General features: G+C 47.8%; 3 protein-coding genes and 1 long non-coding RNA gene across 5 annotated transcripts in view; all 4 read left to right on the forward strand.

The window, feature by feature from the left end:
- LOC133754274 (uncharacterized) overlaps positions 1-26663 on the forward strand; it is a 303902-nt gene that overhangs the window by 105146 nt on the left and 172093 nt on the right. The window lies entirely within an intron of this gene.
- Positions 4347-5817, forward strand: LOC133754280 (testin-like). The gene has a single exon (XM_062184752.1). It carries the CDS (start codon positions 4437-4439, stop codon positions 5700-5702), a length of 1266 nt encoding a protein of 421 aa, XP_062040736.1. The 5' UTR covers positions 4347-4436; the 3' UTR covers positions 5703-5817.
- Positions 14110-15506, forward strand: LOC133754279 (testin-like). Its single transcript, XM_062184751.1, has one exon. The coding sequence runs from the start codon at positions 14110-14112 to the stop codon at positions 15373-15375; it is 1266 nt and encodes a 421-aa protein (XP_062040735.1). The 3' UTR covers positions 15376-15506.
- Positions 23783-25153, forward strand: LOC133754275 (testin-like). Its single transcript, XM_062184748.1, has one exon. The coding sequence runs from the start codon at positions 23783-23785 to the stop codon at positions 25046-25048; it is 1266 nt and encodes a 421-aa protein (XP_062040732.1). The 3' UTR covers positions 25049-25153.

Genomic DNA, 26663 nt, shown 5'->3' on the forward strand with positions numbered 1-26663 from the left:
TGCCACTGGTTTCACAAGTCCCCCAGTTGCAGATGGCTACAGACCAAAAGTCCCCTGGTTGCAGACAGTTACAGACCAAAAGTCCCCCAGTTACTGACCAAATTCCCAGAACTGAAAAATGGTGAACAATTCCTGGAGATGTAAGATCAGGGACCACAAGTGCATATTACAGTTTTTATTGTCTAAGATTACTTCTTCACTTCCTCTTTTTTAGACAGCAGCTTTCACTTTTAAAAGCACCAATGAAATGCTTAAATTCATAGAAAAAGCCAAATAGGGAATAAGAAAGTGCTTACGTATATACCTGTTTGTACTGAATTATATAAGCTTTGTGTAAACTGGGCTAGGGGCTCTCCTTTGCCATACCATTGTTACTGGGAAGGCTGGGAGGGTCTGAGTTCCATAAACGACCCCTGCAATTTTGCTTCAACCTTGAACTCTGGTGGTCTCTGATTCTTGGGGGTAGTTGTTCATCGGGCACTTTATTTGGGGGCTTGTCCGGGATTGTCCCCCAGAGCCCACCAAGAGTCCAGGTCGAGGGGTCATGGAAGAACCGGTCCGGGTAAGTCTGCCGGCATTGTCTTTGTATTACTGTATTGTTTATTGTTGTACTGGAACTTTGCATTGTTTATCGTTGTACTGGAATTGCCTGTAGGTTCTGAATTTGGGTCAACAAATAGTCCTGGCGGACACACTATAGGGCTGTCATTGGGGACGCAGAAAGATGTTCCTCAGACCCCATTTGGGGCTATCTGTGTGATAGCCCATTTGATCGGGCTGGCATAGCCCATTTGGTCGGGCTGGGATAGCCCATTTGTTTGGGCTGAACAGTTCCACGGTGCATGTGATTTCTGTCTGTGTTTGTGTCTGTAGCAGTTGTTAAGTGTTTCACCAAAAGCTTTCGATTCAAAGCTGCGAATTCTGGAAATTACTTATTTTAGCACTACTTGATAAAACCTTCTCCCTTCTTTTAACAACTTCTTCCCAATTGCAGGTCTTTCTTTTCCACAATGGGACAGACACAGGCCACTCCTCTCAGCATCCTATTGGACCACTTTAAGGATGTAAAGAGTAGGGACTCTGATTTAAGTGTGGAAGTCCGAAAGGACAAACTCATCACTTTTGGTAGGTCAAAGTTGCCAGCCTTTGATGTTGGATGGACACCGGCGGGAACTTTCAACCAATCTGTTGTACAAAAATTCAAGGTCAGGCGGGACACCCGAACCAGATCCCCTATATTCTTGTTTGGCAGGACTTAATAGAAAATCTGCCCACCTGGATGGTCCCCTTCCTCCCTACTAAAATCCCAGCCCTGCGCCGCACTGATGCTGGCGAACCAATCAAATCCTCAGCTGCCCCTCAACCTAGTCCTGCCTAGTCCGTGGACCTCCTAGCCCTTGACCCCCCTCCATACCTACTCTCTCCCCTAAATCCTAGACAGGCACAACCAGTAGACAGAGAAGCACAGGCAGCACCAAGGGAGAGGGAGACAGAACCCGACTCTGGGGAGCCAGTGGAAAGAACGAGGGGTCGCACTCAGTGAGCAGTGAGTCCAAATTGCCCTGACACCATGGTGGCCTTACCACTGTGGGAAATCAGACCTCCCAATGACACCGGAAATCCTAGCCTCCAATATTGGCCCTTCTCCACTAGTGATCTCTATAACTGGAAAACTCAGAATGACCGCTTCTCTGACAATCCCAAAGATCTCATTTCTCTTGTAGATAGTGTTATGTTTACCCACCAGCCCACTTGGGATGATTGTCAACAGCTCCTCTGGATCCTATTTTCTATGGAGGAACAAGAGCGAATCCAGATGGAAGCCAGAAAACTGGTTCCTGGAGACGATGGTCAGCCCACTGTCAACCCGGACTTTCTCCTTGACCAGGCCCCCACAAGATGATTGAGACTACTATATGGCAGAAGGTAGGGGATGGCTACAGGTTTATCGCCAGACTCTAATGGTGGGTCTCCAAGCAGCGGCATGCAAGCCCACCAATTTGGCCAAGGTATATGCAGTTTCCCAAGGGAAGACAGAGTCCCCTTCTGGGTATTTAGAAAGGTTAATGGAAGCCTTTAGGCAGTTCACACCTATGGACCCAGATGCCCCCAAGAACCAGGCAGCTGTAGTCATGTCCTTTGTGAACCAGGCAGCCCCCGATATCAAGGAAAAAATATTAAAATTGGAGGATTTAGAAGGGAAAAATCTTCAGGACCTAGTCAGGATTGCTCAAAAAGTCTTTAACAACAGAGATGTTCCCGAGGAAAGATAGTTGAGGGCAACAGAGAAGATGACAAGGGTACTGGCGGCTGCAGTCGGGTGAGGAAAACAATCACAGGGTAGCCCACCGCGGCTGAGGGCATCTGGCAGGAGGCTAGACAAAGATCAATGTGCCTACTGCAAGGAGTTTGGCCACTGGGCCAAGGAATGCCCTAAGAACAAAAGGGACAGGGCAGGTGGATCACAAAAACCACCTCCTACTGTGCTGGTGACCCAAGACTCCGATTGCTAAGGAGGATGGGGTTCATATCCCCTCCCCGAACCTAGGGTAACCCTGCAAGTAGAGGGGAGCCCTGTCCAATTTTTGGTGGACACGGGAGCCCAACACTCAGTTCTCATTGAACCCCAGGGAAAACTATCAGCCGATTCCTCATGGGTACAAGGGGCTATGGGGATCAAAAGATAACTGTGATCTGTGGACTTAGGGACCAGCAGAGTATCTCACTCTTTCTTAGTCATCCCCAAGAGCCCATACCCCCTCCTGGGAAGAGACTTGCTGACCAAAATAGGGGCCAAAAATCTGCTTTCTACCAAGAGGACCAAAAGTGACAGATTCTCAAGATGGGCCCATATCAATATTGACTCTGCCACTGGAAGATGAATACCAACTTTACCAACAGCCTGAGGTGCCCAAACAGGGAATCGACTGGTGGCTGAAACGTTTCCCAGAGGCTTGGGCAGAAACCGGAGGGGTGGGACTGGCTCCCCACCGACCGACCAGCCATATACATAGAGACTAAACCTGGGGTGGACCCAGTCAGAGTCCGGCAGTACCCTATGTCTTTGGAGGCAAAGGTGGGGATCATGGCCCATATCCAGTGCCTCTTGGACCAAGGGGTCCTGTGACCATGCAGATCAGCCTGGAACACACCCCTATTGCCAGTGCATAAGCCCAACACAGGAGACTTTCGGCCTGTGCAGGACCTAAGGGAAGTAAATAAGAGAGTCGCGGATATTCACCCAACGGTGCCCAATCCCTATACTCTTCTCAGTACTCTCAGTCCTGAAAGACAGTGGCACACCGTCCTAGATTTAAAAGATGCTTTTTTTAGTTTACCCCTAGCTCCCAAGAGTCAAGAACTTTTTGCCTTTGAGTGGGCGGACCCGGAGAGGGGCATCAATGGACAATTAACCTGGACCCAACTACCACAAGGATTCAAGAATTCTCCTACATTATTTGATGAGGCCCTTCATGAGGACCTGAGTGAGTATAGATGGGCTCACCCAAACCTGACCCTCTTGCAGTATGTGGATGACTTGCTGATTACAACACAGACCATCGAGGGATGTACCTGGGGAATGGAGGACCTCTTATACACCCTGGGGAGTCTGGGCCCAAATCTGAAAGACTGAGGTAACCTATCTGGGGTACCTATTGAAAGGGGGGCAATGGTGGCTGACACCTGAGCACAAGGAGACTGTACTCCGGATCCCACAGCCGCAGTTGCAGCAGCAAGTTTGGGAATTCTTAGGGTCAGCCAGGTTCTGCCGATTGTGGATCCCTGGGTTCGCTGAATTGGCCAAACCCCTTTACCTGGTGACAAAAGATCAGCAACCCTTCAAATGGACAGAGGAGGCTGAACAAGCCTTTCAGCAGATAAAAACAGCGCTGCTCTTGGCCCCAGCACTGGGACTCCCCGATGCCTCCGAGCCTTTTCAGCTGTTTGTGGACGAGAGTAAGGGGGTAGCTAAGAGAGTTCTGACTCAACGCATAGGCCCTTGGAAATGGCCTGTGGCATACTTATCAAAGAAACTTGACTCTGTGGCTGCCGGATGGCCCCCTTGTCTCAGAATGATGGAGGCCATGACCCTGATGGTGAAAGATGCAGACAAGCTAACCACGGGGCAAGAACTGCAGGTCACCACATCCCATGCTGTTGAAGGCCTCCTAAAGCAGCCCCCCGACCAATGGCTCAGTAATGCATGGCTAAATCACTACCAAGGACTGTTGCTAAACCCTCTCAGAATTTTCTTTCAGCCGGCCTGCGGCGGACTGGGCGGCGGAAGTTCGACGGCGCCGGGCGAGTGGCTGCGGCGGCGGCGGCGGCGCCGGAGTCCCGGCCGATCCCGCAGTGCCGGGGGCGGAGCGGAGGCCACCTGAGCCTGGACGTGAGATCCTGGACAGGAGGAGGACGCCCCCTCTTGACCCACAAACATGGACCTGGACGCCAAGGTGAAGAAGATGGGCTTAGGTCACGAGCAAGGATTTGGAGCACCCTGTTTAAAATGCAAAGACAAATGTGAAGGATTTGAACTGCACTTCTGGAGAAAAATATGTCGTAACTGCAAGTGTGGCCAAGAAGAACATGACGTCCTCTTAAGCAATGAAGAGGACAGAAAAGTGGGGCGACTTTTTGAAGACACCAAGTATACCACTCTGATCGCAAAGCTAAAGACGGATGGAATTCCCATGTATGAACGCAATGTTATGATACTGACCAATCCAGTTGCTGCCAAGAAGAATGTCTCCATCAACACAGTCACCTATGAATGGGCTCCTCCTGTCCAGAACCAGGCACTGGCCAGACAGTACATGCAGATGCTGCCCAAGGAGAAACAGCCAGTGGCAGGCTCGGAAGGGGCACAGTACCGAAAGAAGCAGCTGGCAAAGCAGCTCCCCGCACATGACCAGGACCCTTCCAAGTGCCATGAGTTATCTCCCAAAGAGGTGAAGGAGATGGAGCAGTTTGTGAAGAAATACAAGAGTGAGGCACTGGGCGTAGGAGGTGTGAAACTTCCCTATGAGATGGGTAGTCCCAGCCCCGACAAACTCTACATCCCCGCGGGGGACAGAAGCACCCCGGCAGCCATGGGGCCCATGGAGAACAAATCTGCCGAGTACAAAGGAACTCAGTATTTCTGCTATTGCTGCAAGCTGAGCATGAAGGAGGGCGACCCCGCCATCTATGCTGAGAGGGCCGGCTACGATAAACTGTGGCACCCAGCGTGTTTTGTCTGCAGCACTTGCTCTGAACTGCTGGTCGACATGATTTATTTCTGGAAGAACGGGAAGCTGTTCTGCGGCAGACACTACTGTGACAGCGAGAAACCCCGATGTGCCGGCTGTGATGAGCTGATATTCAGCAATGAGTATACCCAGGCAGAAAACCAGAATTGGCATCTGAAACACTTCTGCTGCTTTGACTGTGACAACATCCTGGCTGGCGAAATATACGTGATGGTCAATGACAAGCCTGTGTGCAAGCCCTGCTACGTGAAGAACCACGCTGTGGTGTGTCAGGGATGCCACAATGCCATCGACCCAGAAGTGCAGCGGGTAACCTACAACGATTTCAGCTGGCATGCCTCCACACAGTGCTTTCTGTGTTCCTGTTGCAGCAAGTGTCTCATTGGGCAGAAGTTCATGCCAGTAGAGGGCATGGTTTTCTGTTCAGTGGAGTGCAAGAAGATGATGTCTTAAAATAAGAGCACCAAGCAGTATTGAGCCATGATCTGTCCAAGTTGGTATGCATTTCTACTGTAAAGTGCAATTTGAAAAAAAAAAATAAAAGGAAAAGAAACAGTAAAGGAAACCAGGAGATTTTGTTCAATATCATTCTTTGCTGTTTTTCCTTATCAATTTTTTTTCCGCTCAATTTTTGAAACCTGCTTGAAGCATTTGATTTTAGAAATGGTAAAGACTTTTGTCTTTCCTTAGCTTTCCAAATCTGAAATGTGAGTTGGAAGCTGGGTTTAATTGATCTCCATATCTGTATCCCCCTTGTTCCAAACACAGAATATGTAAAATACTTAAAAGTTAGTGTTCTGGATGGAAAGATGAGTGTTCCTAGTTCTATACTCTTTTCCCCCTCATGTATAAAAGGAAAAGGAAATTAAATTTGCCCTAACGCCAAGACTCTACATTTTCTGCCGAATGGTATTCATTGAACTTTGTAATGATTCACAGTACATTCCTCGTGACAAAGAAAGTAGAAATGCCGTGTAGTATATAGAGCTGCTATTTTAATGTCTACGCATTTGATATTTACTGATTTAGGCAGAAGTGGCACTTTCTTTATTGCATTTCTCTATTTTTTTATTTACCCTACCTCTCAATATTCTCTTTGTACATTGATGACCTCCATATACATGTGGCCTTAAATATTTTATCACATGTGGCATAACAGTATCCACACTTTTTACTTCTTTAGATGAATTTTGGCCTGGATATAAAAAGCCATTCATTTTATATTTTCAGTCCAAAGAACAGGTATAGTTTTTATACCCAGGAAACTATAACTTGTACTGATTGCACTTGCCTGCCATGGTTTGAATAGATTTTTTTTTTGCATAGTTTTTATTTTTATCACTAGATAAAATGGATACTCTCTTGTAATACTTCTAAGCCTGTTCATGAATCTATAAAATGTCTTCTTTGCCTATATATTTCCATTCTTGGGTATTTTCTAATGTTTACTTTTCTCTGTATACTTCCATATATAGCTGTGCACTATAAAAATTAAAAGGAATGAATGATATGTATGTTATTATTAAAAATAAAGCCTCTTTCACTTTAAAAAAAAAAAAGAATTTTCTTTCAGCCACCAACCATCCTCAACCCTGCTTCCCTGCTACCTGATCCAGATTTGTAGGCCCCACTCCATGACTGTGTTGAAGTGTTAGCCTAAGTACATGGGGTAAGAGAAGACCTACAAGACCAGCCACTACCCAACGCTGAGGCCACATGGTACACCGACGGGAGCAACTTCGTGCACCAAGGACAGAGGTATGCAGGGGCAGCAGTGGTCTCAGAGACTGAGATAATATGGGCCGAGCCTTTGCCAACAGACATGTCGGCACAAAAGGCCGAGTTAATGGCCTTAACCCAGGCCCTAAGGCTGGGAGAGGGAAAAAGATTAACTGTCTACACGGATAGCCGGTATGCTTTTGCCACTGCCCACATACATGGCGCTATATATTGAGAGAGAGGCCTCCTCATGCAGGAGGAAAGACTATTAAAAATAAGGAAGAAATCTTGGTACTTCTGGCTGCCTTGTGGAAACCAAACTTGTGGAAACTGGCAATAGTGCACTGCCCGGGCCATCAAAAACCTGTTGACCCTGTATCGAGAGGCAATCACTTTGCTGACCAGACTGCTAAGAAAATAGCACGGTCCCCAGCCCAGGCTATGGCCGTACAGCTCCCTGACCCAGGACCCAGGGACCTGCCACCAGTAGCGGAGTATACGGAGGAAGATTTGCAGTGGGCAAGAAAGCTCCCTATGGCACAATTCCTTGAGGGATGGTGGAGAGACTCCCAGTGTCGAATAGTAGTTCCTGAGAAACTAGGAGAGAAGGTGTTACAGAAAATCCACAACAGCACCCACCTAGGTGTCAGGAAAACGCTGGACTTAATAAGGAAAACTAGACTGAGAATAAAAGAGGCTCCCAGCAAAACGGAACTAATTGTATCTGGATGCAAGGTATGCCAACTCACCAATGCAGGAAAAAATTCCCAAAATTCTGGAACAAGACAGCAAGGAGATAAACCAGGAGCCTATTGGGAAGTAGATTTTACTGAGGTAAAGCCAGGAAAGTATGGGTATAAATATTTATTAGTTTTTGTAGATACCTTTTCAGGATGGGTAGAAGCCTTTCCCACTAAGAATGAAACAGCCCAGGTGGTGGCCAAAAAGATACTGGAGGACATCTTACCCAGTAATGATAGGCTTGGATAATGGACCAGAGTTTGTCTCTAAGGTAAGTCAGAGGTTGGCTTCCATACTCAGGGTGGATTGGAAATTACATTGTGCATATAGGCCCCAAAGTTCAGGACAGGTAGAAAGAATGAACAGAACATAAAAGGAGACTTTAATCAAATTGACCATAGAGACTGGCACAAACTGGGTAGCCATCCTCCCCTATGCTCTGTATAGGGTCCACAATTCCCCATACAAACTGGGGCTTACTCCCTATGAAATTTTGTTTGGCAGCCCACCTCCCATCATACCTAATCTTAAAGAAAATCTGATTAAAAATGATGATGATTTTGAACTTCTGTTTTCACTCCAAATCCTGCAGAGGATCCATGAACAGGTGTGGCCAAAACTAAGAGACAGGGCCTCCTCCAGTGCCCCACAGCTACCGGCCAGGCGACTGGGTGTTCATGAAATGCCACCGATGGGAAAATTTTGAACCCAGATGGAAAGGACCTTTCCAACTCATCTTGATGAGCCCCACCACCCTCAAGGTAGATGGAGTGTCCTCCTGGGTTCATCACACTCACGCTAAATCAGCGGACCCATTCCAGGACCTCATAGAACCTCTTACATCCAAGTCAACTTGGAGGGTCAACAAAAGCCGAGATAAAAGTCACCCCCTGAAGCTTAGATTGCGTCATATCCCGCAGGCTGCAGATCACCTGAGAAATGAGGCATAGACTTGTAATCCTCCTTCTCCTAGCTATTGGAGAAGCAATAGCTTTGAGCATAACTTCTCATCAACCCCCACCCAGATATAGGTCTTTAAGGGTAAAGGGAGGGGTAATAAGCTGATACAACGGCACCAGACAACTAGTGTTCACTGTTGACCTCTGCAACGTGTTACCAGAGGTGGACACAGGACTTGGGACAAATGGATTTAAAACGTTCATTTCTCGGGCTACCTGGCATTGGACTCCTGGGGTAAGAATGTTGCGATGTGGGCAACCCAGAATAGAGGCTAACTTACACCAGACTGGATGGTAAGTCTGCCCCGCTGAGGCCTCTCCTGATTGGGGGGGGGGGGCAGAAGACTACTATTGTGGTCAATGGGGATGTGAAATATCTCCCTGGACTGCTAAGGACACAGAACTAGAAATGGCCAAAATCGGCAGGGCCTCAACTAAAGGGGGAAAATTCGAATTAAAGTAAAAACCTGGCAAGCGGTACAACATTCCCAATGGGTCAGGGGAAAAACTTGGGGATTGAGACTATATGTCTATGGGACCGACCCTGGTATCTGATTTACCATTCAATGGTGGGCTCTACGAGGCCCCTCAAGAGGGGTAGGGCCAAACCACTTCCTCGTTCCAAAGCCATTATTTCCCACAACTATGGCCCCAATGCCCAAAATGTTACCATCTCCAACTGATGCCTCTAAAATTGTAGACTCCTGTCCTCGTAGGCCTCTAAGAGCTAAGGAGGCAATACCTCCTAACCTGTTGTGGGGGATCCTGAATGGTGCTTTTACAGTCTTAAATGCCACCTTCCCTAACTTGACCACATCATGCTGGTTATGTTTCCAGGCCTCCCCACCCTACTATGAAGCTACGGTAGAGATAAATTTCTTCCTCTTAAGTGCTGAGGGCTGCCTGTGGTGGAGACAAATAGAGTTTGGCACTACCCTATAGGCCGTGCAAGGGTACGGGACATGCATTGCCACCACAGGGCATGCCGGACCAATATGTAGCCATACCATCAAAAGCAATGCCTCCCGGTTCTACCCGGTGCCAGGAGACACTTGGTGGGCCTGTAACACCTCAGGAGTGACCCCGTGTGTCTCAGGAATAGTGTTGCAACTTAACAAAGAGTGGTGCATATTAGTGAGGTCATGCCCCCGAGTAATATATCACCCCTACGACGAGCTCCTAACAAGCTTAGATTACTTCTTCACTTCCTCTTTTTTAGACAGCAGCTTTCACTTTTAAAAGCACCAATGAAATGCTTAAATTCATAGAAAAAGCCAAATAGGGAATAAGAAAGTGCTTACGTATATACCTGTTTGTACTGAATTATATAAGCTTTGTGTAAACTGGGCTAGGGGCTCTCCTTTGCCATACCATTGTTACTGGGAAGGCTGGGAGGGTCTGAGTTCCATAAACGACCCCTGCAATTTTGCTTCAACCTTGGACTCTGGTGGTCTCTGATTCTTGGGGGTAGTTGTTCATCGGGCACTTTATTTGGGGGCTTGTCCGGGATTGTCCCCCAGAGCCCACCAAGAGTCCAGGTCGAGGGGTCATGGAAGAACCGGTCCGGGTAAGTCTGCCGGCATTGTCTTTGTATTACTGTATTGTTTATTGTTGTACTGGAACTTTGCATTGTTTATCGTTGTACTGGAATTGCCTGTAGGTTCTGAATTTGGGTCAACAAATAGTCCTGGCGGACACACTATAGGGCTGTCATTGGGGACGCAGAAAGATGTTCCTCAGACCCCATTTGGGGCTATCTGTGTGATAGCCCATTTGATCGGGCTGGCATAGCCCATTTGGTCGGGCTGGGATAGCCCATTTGTTTGGGCTGAACAGTTCCACGGTGCATGTGATTTCTGTCTGTGTTTGTGTCTGTAGCAGTTGTTAAGTGTTTCACCAAAAGCTTTCGATTCAAAGCTGCGAATTCTGGAAATTACTTATTTTAGCACTACTTGATAAAACCTTCTCCCTTCTTTTAACAACTTCTTCCCAATTGCAGGTCTTTCTTTTCCACAATGGGACAGACACAGGCCACTCCTCTCAGCATCCTATTGGACCACTTTAAGGATGTAAAGAGTAGGGACTCTGATTTAAGTGTGGAAGTCCGAAAGGACAAACTCATCACTTTTGGTAGGTCAAAGTTGCCAGCCTTTGATGTTGGATGGACACCGGCGGGAACTTTCAACCAATCTGTTGTACAAAAATTCAAGGTCAGGCGGGACACCCGAACCAGATCCCCTATATTCTTGTTTGGCAGGACTTAATAGAAAATCTGCCCACCTGGATGGTCCCCTTCCTCCCTACTAAAATCCCAGCCCTGCGCCGCACTGATGCTGGCGAACCAATCAAATCCTCAGCTGCCCCTCAACCTAGTCCTGCCTAGTCCGTGGACCTCCTAGCCCTTGACCCCCCTCCATACCTACTCTCTCCCCTAAATCCTAGACAGGCACAACCAGTAGACAGAGAAGCACAGGCAGCACCAAGGGAGAGGGAGACAGAACCCGACTCTGGGGAGCCAGTGGAAAGAACGAGGGGTCGCACTCAGTGAGCAGTGAGTCCAAATTGCCCTGACACCATGGTGGCCTTACCACTGTGGGAAATCAGACCTCCCAATGACACCGGAAATCCTAGCCTCCAATATTGGCCCTTCTCCACTAGTGATCTCTATAACTGGAAAACTCAGAATGACCGCTTCTCTGACAATCCCAAAGATCTCATTTCTCTTGTAGATAGTGTTATGTTTACCCACCAGCCCACTTGGGATGATTGTCAACAGCTCCTCTGGATCCTATTTTCTATGGAGGAACAAGAGCGAATCCAGATGGAAGCCAGAAAACTGGTTCCTGGAGACGATGGTCAGCCCACTGTCAACCCGGACTTTCTCCTTGACCAGGCCCCCACAAGATGATTGAGACTACTATATGGCAGAAGGTAGGGGATGGCTACAGGTTTATCGCCAGACTCTAATGGTGGGTCTCCAAGCAGCGGCATGCAAGCCCACCAATTTGGCCAAGGTATATGCAGTTTCCCAAGGGAAGACAGAGTCCCCTTCTGGGTATTTAGAAAGGTTAATGGAAGCCTTTAGGCAGTTCACACCTATGGACCCAGATGCCCCCAAGAACCAGGCAGCTGTAGTCATGTCCTTTGTGAACCAGGCAGCCCCCGATATCAAGGAAAAAATATTAAAATTGGAGGATTTAGAAGGGAAAAATCTTCAGGACCTAGTCAGGATTGCTCAAAAAGTCTTTAACAACAGAGATGTTCCCGAGGAAAGATAGTTGAGGGCAACAGAGAAGATGACAAGGGTACTGGCGGCTGCAGTCGGGTGAGGAAAACAATCACAGGGTAGCCCACCGTGGCTGAGGGCATCTGGCAGGAGGCTAGACAAAGATCAATGTGCCTACTGCAAGGAGTTTGGCCACTGGGCCAAGGAATGCCCTAAGAACAAAAGGGACAGGGCAGGTGGATCACAAAAACCACCTCCTACTGTGCTGGTGACCCAAGACTCCGATTGCTAAGGAGGATGGGGTTCATATCCCCTCCCCGAACCTAGGGTAACCCTGCAAGTAGAGGGGAGCCCTGTCCAATTTTTGGTGGACACGGGAGCCCAACACTCAGTTCTCATTGAACCCCAGGGAAAACTATCAGCCGATTCCTCATGGGTACAAGGGGCTATGGGGATCAAAAGATAACTGTGATCTGTGGACTTAGGGACCAGCAGAGTATCTCACTCTTTCTTAGTCATCCCCAAGAGCCCATACCCCCTCCTGGGAAGAGACTTGCTGACCAAAATAGGGGCCAAAAATCTGCTTTCTACCAAGAGGACCAAAAGTGACAGATTCTCAAGATGGGCCCATATCAATATTGACTCTGCCACTGGAAGATGAATACCAACTTTACCAACAGCCTGAGGTGCCCAAACAGGGAATCGACCGGTGGCTGAAACGTTTCCCAGAGGCTTGGGCAGAAACCGGAGGGGTGGGACTGGCTCCCCACCGACCGACCAGCCATATACATAGAGACTAAACCTGGGGTGGACCCAGTCAGAGTCCGGCAGTACCCTATGTCTTTGGAGGCAAAGGTGGGGATCATGGCCCATATCCAGTGCCTCTTGGACCAAGGGGTCCTGTGACCATGCAGATCAGCCTGGAACACACCCCTATTGCCAGTGCATAAGCCCAACACAGGAGACTTTCGGCCTGTGCAGGACCTAAGGGAAGTAAATAAGAGAGTCGCGGATATTCACCCAACGGTGCCCAATCCCTATACTCTTCTCAGTACTCTCAGTCCTGAAAGACAGTGGCACACCGTCCTAGATTTAAAAGATGCTTTTTTTAGTTTACCCCTAGCTCCCAAGAGTCAAGAACTTTTTGCCTTTGAGTGGGCGGACCCGGAGAGGGGCATCAATGGACAATTAACCTGGACCCAACTACCACAAGGATTCAAGAATTCTCCTACATTATTTGATGAGGCCCTTCATGAGGACCTGAGTGAGTATAGATGGGCTCACCCAAACCTGACCCTCTTGCAGTATGTGGATGACTTGCTGATTACAACACAGACCATCGAGGGATGTACCTGGGGAATGGAGGACCTCTTATACACCCTGGGGAGTCTGGGCCCAAATCTGAAAGACTGAGGTAACCTATCTGGGGTACCTATTGAAAGGGGGGCAATGGTGGCTGACACCTGAGCACAAGGAGACTGTACTCCGGATCCCACAGCCGCAGTTGCAGCAGCAAGTTTGGGAATTCTTAGGGTCAGCCAGGTTCTGCCGATTGTGGATCCCTGGGTTCGCTGAATTGGCCAAACCCCTTTACCTGGTGACAAAAGATCAGCAACCCTTCAAATGGACAGAGGAGGCTGAACAAGCCTTTCAGCAGATAAAAACAGCGCTGCTCTTGGCCCCAGCACTGGGACTCCCCGATGCCTCTGAGCCTTTTCAGCTGTTTGTGGGCGAGAGTAAGGGGGTAGCTAAGAGAGTTCTGACTCAACGCATAGGCCCTTGGAAATGGCCTGTGGCATACTTATCAAAGAAACTTGACTCTGTGGCTGCCGGATGGCCCCCTTGTCTCAGAATGATGGAGGCCATGACCCTGATGGTGAAAGATGCAGACAAGCTAACCACGGGGCAAGAACTGCAGGTCACCACATCCCATGCTGTTGAAGGCCTCCTAAAGCAGCCCCCCGACCAATGGCTCAGTAATGCATGGCTAAATCACTACCAAGGACTGTTGCTAAACCCTCTCAGAATTTTCTTTCAGCCGGCCTGCGGCGGACTGGGCGGCGGAAGTTCGACGGCGCCGGGCGAGTGGCTGCGGCGGCGGCGGCGGCGCCGGAGTCCCGGCCGATCCCGCAGTGCCGGGGGCGGAGCGGAGGCCACCTGAGCCTGGACGTGAGATCCTGGACAGGAGGAGGACGCCCCCTCTTGACCCACAAACATGGACCTGGACGCCAAGGTGAAGAAGATGGGCTTAGGTCACGAGCAAGGATTTGGAGCACCCTGTTTAAAATGCAAAGACAAATGTGAAGGATTTGAACTGCACTTCTGGAGAAAAATATGTCGTAACTGCAAGTGTGGCCAAGAAGAACATGACGTCCTCTTAAGCAATGAAGAGGACAGAAAAGTGGGGCGACTTTTTGAAGACACCAAGTATACCACTCTGATCGCAAAGCTAAAGACGGATGGAATTCCCATGTATGAACGCAATGTTATGATACTGACCAATCCAGTTGCTGCCAAGAAGAATGTCTCCATCAACACAGTCACCTATGAATGGGCTCCTCCTGTCCAGAACCAGGCACTGGCCAGACAGTACATGCAGATGCTGCCCAAGGAGAAACAGCCAGTGGCAGGCTCGGAAGGGGCACAGTACCGAAAGAAGCAGCTGGCAAAGCAGCTCCCCGCACATGACCAGGACCCTTCCAAGTGCCATGAGTTATCTCCCAAAGAGGTGAAGGAGATGGAGCAGTTTGTGAAGAAATACAAGAGTGAGGCACTGGGCGTAGGAGGTGTGAAACTTCCCTATGAGATGGGTAGTCCCAGCCCCGACAAACTCTACATCCCCGCGGGGGACAGAAGCACCCCGGCAGCCATGGGGCCCATGGAGAACAAATCTGCCGAGTACAAAGGAACTCAGTATTTCTGCTATTGCTGCAAGCTGAGCATGAAGGAGGGCGACCCCGCCATCTATGCTGAGAGGGCCGGCTACGATAAACTGTGGCACCCAGCGTGTTTTGTCTGCAGCACTTGCTCTGAACTGCTGGTCGACATGATTTATTTCTGGAAGAACGGGAAGCTGTTCTGCGGCAGACACTACTGTGACAGCGAGAAACCCCGATGTGCCGGCTGTGATGAGCTGATATTCAGCAATGAGTATACCCAGGCAGAAAACCAGAATTGGCATCTGAAACACTTCTGCTGCTTTGACTGTGACAACATCCTGGCTGGCGAAATATACGTGATGGTCAATGACAAGCCTGTGTGCAAGCCCTGCTACGTGAAGAACCACGCTGTGGTGTGTCAGGGATGCCACAATGCCATCGACCCAGAAGTGCAGCGGGTAACCTACAACGATTTCAGCTGGCATGCCTCCACACAGTGCTTTCTGTGTTCCTGTTGCAGCAAGTGTCTCATTGGGCAGAAGTTCATGCCAGTAGAGGGCATGGTTTTCTGTTCAGTGGAGTGCAAGAAGATGATGTCTTAAAATAAGAGCACCAAGCAGTATTGAGCCATGATCTGTCCAAGTTGGTATGCATTTCTACTGTAAAGTGCAATTTGAAAAAAAAAAAATAAAAGGAAAAGAAACAGTAAAGGAAACCAGGAGATTTTGTTCAATATCATTCTTTGCTGTTTTTCCTTATCAATTTTTTTTCCGCTCAATTTTTGAAACCTGCTTGAAGCATTTGATTTTAGAAATGGTAAAGACTTTTGTCTTTCCTTAGCTTTCCAAATCTGAAATGTGAGTTGGAAGCTGGGTTTAATTGATCTCCATATCTGTATCCCCCTTGTTCCAAACACAGAATATGTAAAATACTTAAAAGTTAGTGTTCTGGATGGAAAGATGAGTGTTCCTAGTTCTATACTCTTTTCCCCTTCATGTATAAAAGGAAAAGGAAATTAAATTTGCCCTAACGCCAAGACTCTACATTTTCTGCCGAATGGTATTCATTGAACTTTGTAATGATTCACAGTACATTCCTCGTGACAAAGAAAGTAGAAATGCCGTGTAGTATATAGAGCTGCTATTTTAATGTCTACGCATTTGATATTTACTGATTTAGGCAGAAGTGGCACTTTCTTTATTGCATTTCTCTATTTTTTTATTTACCCTACCTCTCAATATTCTCTTTGTACATTGATGACCTCCATATACATGTGGCCTTAAATATTTTATCACATGTGGCATAACAGTATCCACACTTTTTACTTCTTTAGATGAATTTTGGCCTGGATATAAAAAGCCATTCATTTTATATTTTCAGTCCAAAGAACAGGTATAGTTTTTATACCCAGGAAACTATAACTTGTACTGATTGCACTTGCCTGCCATGGTTTGAATAGATTTTTTTTTGCATAGTTTTTATTTTTATCACTAGATAAAATGGATACTCTCTTGTAATACTTCTAAGCCTGTTCATGAATCTATAAAATGTCTTCTTTGCCTATATATTTCCATTCTTGGGTATTTTCTAATGTTTACTTTTCTCTGTATACTTCCATATATAGCTGTGCACTATAAAAATTAAAAGGAATGAATGATATGTATGTTATTATTAAAAATAAAGCCTCTTTCACTTTAAAAAAAAAAAGAATTTTCTTTCAGCCACCAACCATCCTCAACCCTGCTTCCCTGCTACCTGATCCAGATTTGTAGGCCCCACTCCATGACTGTGTTGAAGTGTTAGCCTAAGTACATGGGGTAAGAGAAGACCTACAAGACCAGCCACTACCCAACGCTGAGGCCACATGGTACACCGACGGGAGCAACTTCGTGCACCAAGGACAGAGGTATGCAGGGGCAGCAGTGGTCTCAGAGACTGAGATAATATGGGCCGAGCCTTTGCCAACAGACATGTCGGCACAAAAGGCCGAGTTAATGGCCTTAACCCAGGCCCTAAGGCTGGGAGAGGGAAAAAGATTAACTGTCTACACGGATAGCCGGTATGCTTTTGCCACTGCCCACATACATGGCGCTATATATTGAGAGAGAGGCCTCCTCATGCAGGAGGAAAGACTATTAAAAATAAGGAAGAAATCTTGGTACTTCTGGCTGCCTTGTGGAAACCAAACTTGTGGAAACTGGCAATAGTGCACTGCCCGGGCCATCAAAAACCTGTTGACCCTGTATCGAAAGGCAATCACTTTGCTGACCAGACTGCTAAGAAAATAGCACGGTCCCCAGCCCAGGCTATGGCCGTACAGCTCCCTGACCCAGGACCCAGGGACCTGCCACCAGTAGCGGAGTATACGGAGGAAGATTTGCAGTGGGCAAGAAAGCTCCCTATGGCACAATTCCTTGAGGGATGGTGGAGAGACTCCCAGTGTCGAATAGTAGTTCCTGAGAAACTAGGAGAGAAGGTGTTACAGAAAATCCACAACAGCACCCACCTAGGTGTCAGGAAAACGCTGGACTTAATAAGGAAAACTAGACTGAGAATAAAAGAGGCTCCCAGCAAAACGGAACTAATTGTATCTGGATGCAAGGTATGCCAACTCACCAATGCAGGAAAAAATTCCCAAAATTCTGGAACAAGACAGCAAGGAGATAAACCAGGAGCCTATTGGGAAGTAGATTTTACTGAGGTAAAGCCAGGAAAGTATGGGTATAAATATTTATTAGTTTTTGTAGATACCTTTTCAGGATGGGTAGAAGCCTTTCCCACTAAGAATGAAACAGCCCAGGTGGTGGCCAAAAAGATACTGGAGGACATCTTACCCAGTAATGATAGGCTTGGATAATGGACCAGAGTTTGTCTCTAAGGTAAGTCAGAGGTTGGCTTCCATACTCAGGGTGGATTGGAAATTACATTGTGCATATAGGCCCCAAAGTTCAGGACAGGTAGAAAGAATGAACAGAACATAAAAGGAGACTTTAATCAAATTGACCATGGAGACTGGCACAAACTGGGTAGCCATCCTCCCCTATGCTCTGTATAGGGTCCACAATTCCCCATACAAACTGGGGCTTACTCCCTATGAAATTTTGTTTGGCAGCCCACCTCCCATCATACCTAATCTTAAAGAAAATCTGATTAAAAATGATGATGATTTTGAACTTCTGTTTTCACTCCAAATCCTGCAGAGGATCCATGAACAGGTGTGGCCAAAACTAAGAGACAGGGCCTCCTCCAGTGCCCCACAGCTACCGGCCAGGCGACTGGGTGTTCATGAAATGCCACCGATGGGAAAATTTTGAACCCAGATGGAAAGGACCTTTCCAACTCATCTTGATGAGCCCCACCACCCTCAAGGTAGATGGAGTGTCCTCCTGGGTTCATCACACTCACGCTAAATCAGCGGACCCATTCCAGGACCTCATAGAACCTCTTACATCCAAGTCAACTTGGAGGGTCAACAAAAGCCGAGATAAAAGTCACCCCCTGAAGCTTAGATTGCGTCATATCCCGCAGGCTGCAGATCACCTGAGAAATGAGGCATAGACTTGTAATCCTCCTTCTCCTAGCTATTGGAGAAGCAATAGCTTTGAGCATAACTTCTCATCAACCCCCACCCAGATATAGGTCTTTAAGGGTAAAGGGAGGGGTAATAAGCTGATACAACGGCACCAGACAACTAGTGTTCACTGTTGACCTCTGCAACGTGTTACCAGAGGTGGACACAGGACTTGGGACAAATGGATTTAAAACGTTCATTTCTCGGGCTACCTGGCATTGGACTCCTGGGGTAAGAATGTTGCGATGTGGGCAACCCAGAATAGAGGCTAACTTACACCAGACTGGATGGTAAGTCTGCCCCGCTGAGGCCTCTCCTGATTGGGGGGGGGGGGGCAGAAGACTACTATTGTGGTCAATGGGGATGTGAAATATCTCCCTGGACTGCTAAGGACACAGAACTAGAAATGGCCAAAATCGGCAGGGCCTCAACTAAAGGGGGAAAATTCGAATTAAAGTAAAAACCTGGCAAGCGGTACAACATTCCCAATGGGTCAGGGGAAAAACTTGGGGATTGAGACTATATGTCTATGGGACCGACCCTGGTATCTGATTTACCATTCAATGGTGGGCTCTACGAGGCCCCTCAAGAGGGGTAGGGCCAAACCACTTCCTCGTTCCAAAGCCATTATTTCCCACAACTATGGCCCCAATGCCCAAAATGTTACCATCTCCAACTGATGCCTCTAAAATTGTAGACTCCTGTCCTCGTAGGCCTCTAAGAGCTAAGGAGGCAATACCTCCTAACCTGTTGTGGGGGATCCTGAATGGTGCTTTTACAGTCTTAAATGCCACCTTCCCTAACTTGACCACATCATGCTGGTTATGTTTCCAGGCCTCCCCACCCTACTATGAAGCTACGGTAGAGATAAATTTCTTCCTCTTAAGTGCTGAGGGCTGCCTGTGGTGGAGACAAATAGAGTTTGGCACTACCCTATAGGCCGTGCAAGGGTACGGGACATGCATTGCCACCACAGGGCATGCCGGACCAATATGTAGCCATACCATCAAAAGCAATGCCTCCCGGTTCTACCCGGTGCCAGGAGACACTTGGTGGGCCTGTAACACCTCAGGAGTGACCCCGTGTGTCTCAGGAATAGTGTTGCAACTTAACAAAGAGTGGTGCATATTAGTGAGGTCATGCCCCCGAGTAATATATCACCCCTACGACGAGCTCCTAACAAGCTTAGATTACTTCTTCACTTCCTCTTTTTTAGACAGCAGCTTTCACTTTTAAAAGCACCAATGAAATGCTTAAATTCATAGAAAAAGCCAAATAGGGAATAAGAAAGTGCTTACGTATATACCTGTTTGTACTGAATTATATAAGCTTTGTGTAAACTGGGCTAGGGGCTCTCCTTTGCCATACCATTGTTACTGGGAAGGCTGGGAGGGTCTGAGTTCCATAAACGACCCCTGCAATTTTGCTTCAACCTTGGACTCTGGTGGTCTCTGATTCTTGGGGGTAGTTGTTCATCGGGCACTTTATTTGGGGGCTTGTCCGGGATTGTCCCCCAGAGCCCACCAAGAGTCCAGGTCGAGGGGTCATGGAAGAACCGGTCCGGGTAAGTCTGCCGGCATTGTCTTTGTATTACTGTATTGTTTATTGTTGTACTGGAACTTTGCATTGTTTATCGTTGTACTGGAATTGCCTGTAGGTTCTGAATTTGGGTCAACAAATAGTCCTGGCGGACACACTATAGGGCTGTCATTGGGGACGCAGAAAGATGTTCCTCAGACCCCATTTGGGGCTATCTGTGTGATAGCCCATTTGATCGGGCTGGCATAGCCCATTTGGTCGGGCTGGGATAGCCCATTTGTTTGGGCTGAACAGTTCCACGGTGCATGTGATTTCTGTCTGTGTTTGTGTCTGTAGCAGTTGTTAAGTGTTTCACCAAAAGCTTTCGATTCAAAGCTGCGAATTCTGGAAATTACTTATTTTAGCACTACTTGATAAAACCTTCTCCCTTCTTTTAACAACTTCTTCCCAATTGCAGGTCTTTCTTTTCCACAATGGGACAGACACAGGCCACTCCTCTCAGCATCCTATTGGACCACTTTAAGGATGTAAAGAGTAGGGACTCTGATTTAAGTGTGGAAGTCCGAAAGGACAAACTCATCACTTTTGGTAGGTCAAAGTTGCCAGCCTTTGATGTTGGATGGACACCGGCGGGAACTTTCAACCAATCTGTTGTACAAAAATTCAAGGTCAGGCGGGACACCCGAACCAGATCCCCTATATTCTTGTTTGGCAGGACTTAATAGAAAATCTGCCCACCTGGATGGTCCCCTTCCTCCCTACTAAAATCCCAGCCCTGCGCCGCACTGATGCTGGCGAACCAATCAAATCCTCAGCTGCCCCTCAACCTAGTCCTGCCTAGTCCGTGGACCTCCTAGCCCTTGACCCCCCTCCATACCTACTCTCTCCCCTAAATCCTAGACAGGCACAACCAGTAGACAGAGAAGCACAGGCAGCACCAAGGGAGAGGGAGACAGAACCCGACTCTGGGGAGCCAGTGGAAAGAACGAGGGGTCGCACTCAGTGAGCAGTGAGTCCAAATTGCCCTGACACCATGGTGGCCTTACCACTGTGGGAAATCAGACCTCCCAATGACACCGGAAATCCTAGCCTCCAATATTGGCCCTTCTCCACTAGTGATCTCTATAACTGGAAAACTCAGAATGACCGCTTCTCTGACAATCCCAAAGATCTCATTTCTCTTGTAGATAGTGTTATGTTTACCCACCAGCCCACTTGGGATGATTGTCAACAGCTCCTCTGGATCCTATTTTCTATGGAGGAACAAGAGCGAATCCAGATGGAAGCCAGAAAACTGGTTCCTGGAGACGATGGTCAGCCCACTGTCAACCCGGACTTTCTCCTTGACCAGGCCCCCACAAGATGATTGAGACTACTATATGGCAGAAGGTAGGGGATGGCTACAGGTTTATCGCCAGACTCTAATGGTGGGTCTCCAAGCAGCGGCATGCAAGCCCACCAATTTGGCCAAGGTATATGCAGTTTCCCAAGGGAAGACAGAGTCCCCTTCTGGGTATTTAGAAAGGTTAATGGAAGCCTTTAGGCAGTTCACACCTATGGACCCAGATGCCCCCAAGAACCAGGCAGCTGTAGTCATGTCCTTTGTGAACCAGGCAGCCCCCGATATCAAGGAAAAAATATTAAAATTGGAGGATTTAGAAGGGAAAAATCTTCAGGACCTAGTCAGGATTGCTCAAAAAGTCTTTAACAACAGAGATGTTCCCGAGGAAAGATAGTTGAGGGCAACAGAGAAGATGACAAGGGTACTGGCGGCTGCAGTCGGGTGAGGAAAACAATCACAGGGTAGCCCACCGCGGCTGAGGGCATCTGGCAGGAGGCTAGACAAAGATCAATGTGCCTACTGCAAGGAGTTTGGCCACTGGGCCAAGGAATGCCCTAAGAACAAAAGGGACAGGGCAGGTGGATCACAAAAACCACCTCCTACTGTGCTGGTGACCCAAGACTCCGATTGCTAAGGAGGATGGGGTTCATATCCCCTCCCCGAACCTAGGGTAACCCTGCAAGTAGAGGGGAGCCCTGTCCAATTTTTGGTGGACACGGGAGCCCAACACTCAGTTCTCATTGAACCCCAGGGAAAACTATCAGCCGATTCCTCATGGGTACAAGGGGCTATGGGGATCAAAAGATAACTGTGATCTGTGGACTTAGGGACCAGCAGAGTATCTCACTCTTTCTTAGTCATCCCCAAGAGCCCATACCCCCTCCTGGGAAGAGACTTGCTGACCAAAATAGGGGCCAAAAATCTGCTTTCTACCAAGAGGACCAAAAGTGACAGATTCTCAAGATGGGCCCATATCAATATTGACTCTGCCACTGGAAGATGAATACCAACTTTACCAACAGCCTGAGGTGCCCAAACAGGGAATCGACCGGTGGCTGAAACGTTTCCCAGAGGCTTGGGCAGAAACCGGAGGGGTGGGACTGGCTCCCCACCGACCGACCAGCCATATACATAGAGACTAAACCTGGGGTGGACCCAGTCAGAGTCCGGCAGTACCCTATGTCTTTGGAGGCAAAGGTGGGGATCATGGCCCATATCCAGTGCCTCTTGGACCAAGGGGTCCTGTGACCATGCAGATCAGCCTGGAACACACCCCTATTGCCAGTGCATAAGCCCAACACAGGAGACTTTCGGCCTGTGCAGGACCTAAGGGAAGTAAATAAGAGAGTCGCGGATATTCACCCAACGGTGCCCAATCCCTATACTCTTCTCAGTACTCTCAGTCCTGAAAGACAGTGGCACACCGTCCTAGATTTAAAAGATGCTTTTTTTAGTTTACCCCTAGCTCCCAAGAGTCAAGAACTTTTTGCCTTTGAGTGGGCGGACCCGGAGAGGGGCATCAATGGACAATTAACCTGGACCCAACTACCACAAGGATTCAAGAATTCTCCTACATTATTTGATGAGGCCCTTCATGAGGACCTGAGTGAGTATAGATGGGCTCACCCAAACCTGACCCTCTTGCAGTATGTGGATGACTTGCTGATTACAACACAGACCATCGAGGGATGTACCTGGGGAATGGAGGACCTCTTATACACCCTGGGGAGTCTGGGCCCAAATCTGAAAGACTGAGGTAACCTATCTGGGGTACCTATTGAAAGGGGGGCAATGGTGGCTGACACCTGAGCACAAGGAGACTGTACTCCGGATCCCACAGCCGCAGTTGCAGCAGCAAGTTTGGGAATTCTTAGGGTCAGCCAGGTTCTGCCGATTGTGGATCCCTGGGTTCGCTGAATTGGCCAAACCCCTTTACCTGGTGACAAAAGATCAGCAACCCTTCAAATGGACAGAGGAGGCTGAACAAGCCTTTCAGCAGATAAAAACAGCGCTGCTCTTGGCCCCAGCTCTGGGACTCCCCGATGCCTCTGAGCCTTTTCAGCTGTTTGTGGGCGAGAGTAAGGGGGTAGCTAAGAGAGTTCTGACTCAACGCATAGGCCCTTGGAAATGGCCTGTGGCATACTTATCAAAGAAACTTGACTCTGTGGCTGCCGGATGGCCCCCTTGTCTCAGAATGATGGAGGCCATGACCCTGATGGTGAAAGATGCAGACAAGCTAACCACGGGGCAAGAACTGCAGGTCACCACATCCCATGCTGTTGAAGGCCTCCTAAAGCAGCCCCCCGACCAATGGCTCAGTAATGCATGGCTAAATCACTACCAAGGACTGTTGCTAAACCCTCTCAGAATTTTCTTTCAGCCGGCCTGCGGCGGACTGGGCGGCGGAAGTTCGACGGCGCCGGGCGAGTGGCTGCGGCGGCGGCGGCGGCGCCGGAGTCCCGGCCGATCCCGCAGTGCCGGGGGCGGAGCGGAGGCCACCTGAGCCTGGACGTGAGATCCTGGACAGGAGGAGGACGCCCCCTCTTGACCCACAAACATGGACCTGGACGCCAAGGTGAAGAAGATGGGCTTAGGTCACGAGCAAGGATTTGGAGCACCCTGTTTAAAATGCAAAGACAAATGTGAAGGATTTGAACTGCACTTCTGGAGAAAAATATGTCGTAACTGCAAGTGTGGCCAAGAAGAACATGACGTCCTCTTAAGCAATGAAGAGGACAGAAAAGTGGGGCGACTTTTTGAAGACACCAAGTATACCACTCTGATCGCAAAGCTAAAGACGGATGGAATTCCCATGTATGAACGCAATGTTATGATACTGACCAATCCAGTTGCTGCCAAGAAGAATGTCTCCATCAACACAGTCACCTATGAATGGGCTCCTCCTGTCCAGAACCAGGCACTGGCCAGACAGTACATGCAGATGCTGCCCAAGGAGAAACAGCCAGTGGCAGGCTCGGAAGGGGCACAGTACCGAAAGAAGCAGCTGGCAAAGCAGCTCCCCGCACATGACCAGGACCCTTCCAAGTGCCATGAGTTATCTCCCAAAGAGGTGAAGGAGATGGAGCAGTTTGTGAAGAAATACAAGAGTGAGGCACTGGGCGTAGGAGGTGTGAAACTTCCCTATGAGATGGGTAGTCCCAGCCCCGACAAACTCTACATCCCCGCGGGGGACAGAAGCACCCCGGCAGCCATGGGGCCCATGGAGAACAAATCTGCCGAGTACAAAGGAACTCAGTATTTCTGCTATTGCTGCAAGCTGAGCATGAAGGAGGGAGACCCCGCCATCTATGCTGAGAGGGCCGGCTACGATAAACTGTGGCACCCAGCGTGTTTTGTCTGCAGCACTTGCTCTGAACTGCTGGTCGACATGATTTATTTCTGGAAGAACGGGAAGCTGTTCTGCGGCAGACACTACTGTGACAGCGAGAAACCCCGATGTGCCGGCTGTGATGAGCTGATATTCAGCAATGAGTATACCCAGGCAGAAAACCAGAATTGGCATCTGAAACACTTCTGCTGCTTTGACTGTGACAACATCCTGGCTGGCGAAATATACGTGATGGTCAATGACAAGCCTGTGTGCAAGCCCTGCTACGTGAAGAACCACGCTGTGGTGTGTCAGGGATGCCACAATGCCATCGACCCAGAAGTGCAGCGGGTAACCTACAACGATTTCAGCTGGCATGCCTCCACACAGTGCTTTCTGTGTTCCTGTTGCAGCAAGTGTCTCATTGGGCAGAAGTTCATGCCAGTAGAGGGCATGGTTTTCTGTTCAGTGGAGTGCAAGAAGATGATGTCTTAAAATAAGAGCACCAAGCAGTATTGAGCCATGATCTGTCCAAGTTGGTATGCATTTCTACTGTAAAGTGCAATTTGAAAAAAAAAAATAAAAGGAAAAGAAACAGTAAAGGAAACCAGGAGATTTTGTTCAATATCATTCTTTGCTGTTTTTCCTTATCAATTTTTTTTCCGCTCAATTTTTGAAACCTGCTTGAAGCAATTGATTTTATAAATGGTAAAGACTTTTGTCTTTCCTTAGCTTTCCAAATCTGAAATGTGAGTTGGAAGCTGGGTTTAATTGATCTCCATATCTGTATCCCCCTTGTTCCAAACACAGAATATGTAAAATACTTAAAAGTTAGTGTTCTGGATGGAAAGATGAGTGTTCCTAGTTCTATACTCTTTTCCCCCTCATGTATAAAAGGAAAAGGAAATTAAATTTGCCCTAACGCCAAGACTCTACATTTTCTGCCGAATGGTATTCATTGAACTTTGTAATGATTCACAGTACATTCCTCGTGACAAAGAAAGTAGAAATGCCGTGTAGTATATAGAGCTGCTATTTTAATGTCTACGCATTTGATATTTACTGATTTAGGCAGAAGTGGCACTTTCTTTATTGCATTTCTCTATTTTTTTATTTACCCTACCTCTCAATATTCTCTTTGTACATTGATGACCTCCATATACATGTGGCCTTAAATATTTTATCACATGTGGCATAACAGTATCCACACTTTTTACTTCTTTAGATGAATTTTGGCCTGGATATAAAAAGCCATTCATTTTATATTTTCAGTCCAAAGAACAGGTATAGTTTTTATACCCAGGAAACTATAACTTGTACTGATTGCACTTGCCTGCCATGGTTTGAATAGATTTTTTTTTTGCATAGTTTTTATTTTTATCACTAGATAAAATGGATACTCTCTTGTAATACTTCTAAGCCTGTTCATGAATCTATAAAATGTCTTCTTTGCCTATATATTTCCATTCTTGGGTATTTTCTAATGTTTACTTTTCTCTGTATACTTCCATATATAGCTGTGCACTATAAAAATTAAAAGGAATGAATGATATGTATGTTATTATTAAAAATAAAGCCTCTTTCACTTTAAAAAAAAAAAAGAATTTTCTTTCAGCCACCAACCATCCTCAACCCTGCTTCCCTGCTACCTGATCCAGATTTGTAGGCCCCACTCCATGACTGTGTTGAAGTGTTAGCCTAAGTACATGGGGTAAGAGAAGACCTACAAGACCAGCCACTACCCAACGCTGAGGCCACATGGTACACCGACGGGAGCAACTTCGTGCACCAAGGACAGAGGTATGCAGGGGCAGCAGTGGTCTCAGAGACTGAGATAATATGGGCCGAGCCTTTGCCAACAGACATGTCGGCACAAAAGGCCGAGTTAATGGCCTTAACCCAGGCCCTAAGGCTGGGAGAGGGAAAAAGATTAACTGTCTACACGGATAGCCGGTATGCTTTTGCCACTGCCCACATACATGGCGCTATATATTGAGAGAGAGGCCTCCTCATGCAGGAGGAAAGACTATTAAAAATAAGGAAGAAATCTTGGTACTTCTGGCTGCCTTGTGGAAACCAAACTTGTGGAAACTGGCAATAGTGCACTGCC

The sequence above is a fragment of the Lepus europaeus genome, assembly GCF_033115175.1.
Source record: "Lepus europaeus isolate LE1 chromosome 12 unlocalized genomic scaffold, mLepTim1.pri SUPER_12_unloc_1, whole genome shotgun sequence".
NCBI classification, from domain to species: Eukaryota; Metazoa; Chordata; class Mammalia; order Lagomorpha; family Leporidae; genus Lepus; species Lepus europaeus.

Excerpts from the sequence above, each read along its gene's own strand:
- LOC133754280 (XM_062184752.1), top strand. The coding sequence starts at position 4,437 with ATGGACCTGGACGCCAAGGTGAAGAAGATGGGCTTAGGTCACGAGCAA.
- LOC133754279 (XM_062184751.1), top strand. The coding sequence starts at position 14,110 with ATGGACCTGGACGCCAAGGTGAAGAAGATGGGCTTAGGTCACGAGCAA.
- LOC133754275 (XM_062184748.1), top strand. The coding sequence starts at position 23,783 with ATGGACCTGGACGCCAAGGTGAAGAAGATGGGCTTAGGTCACGAGCAA.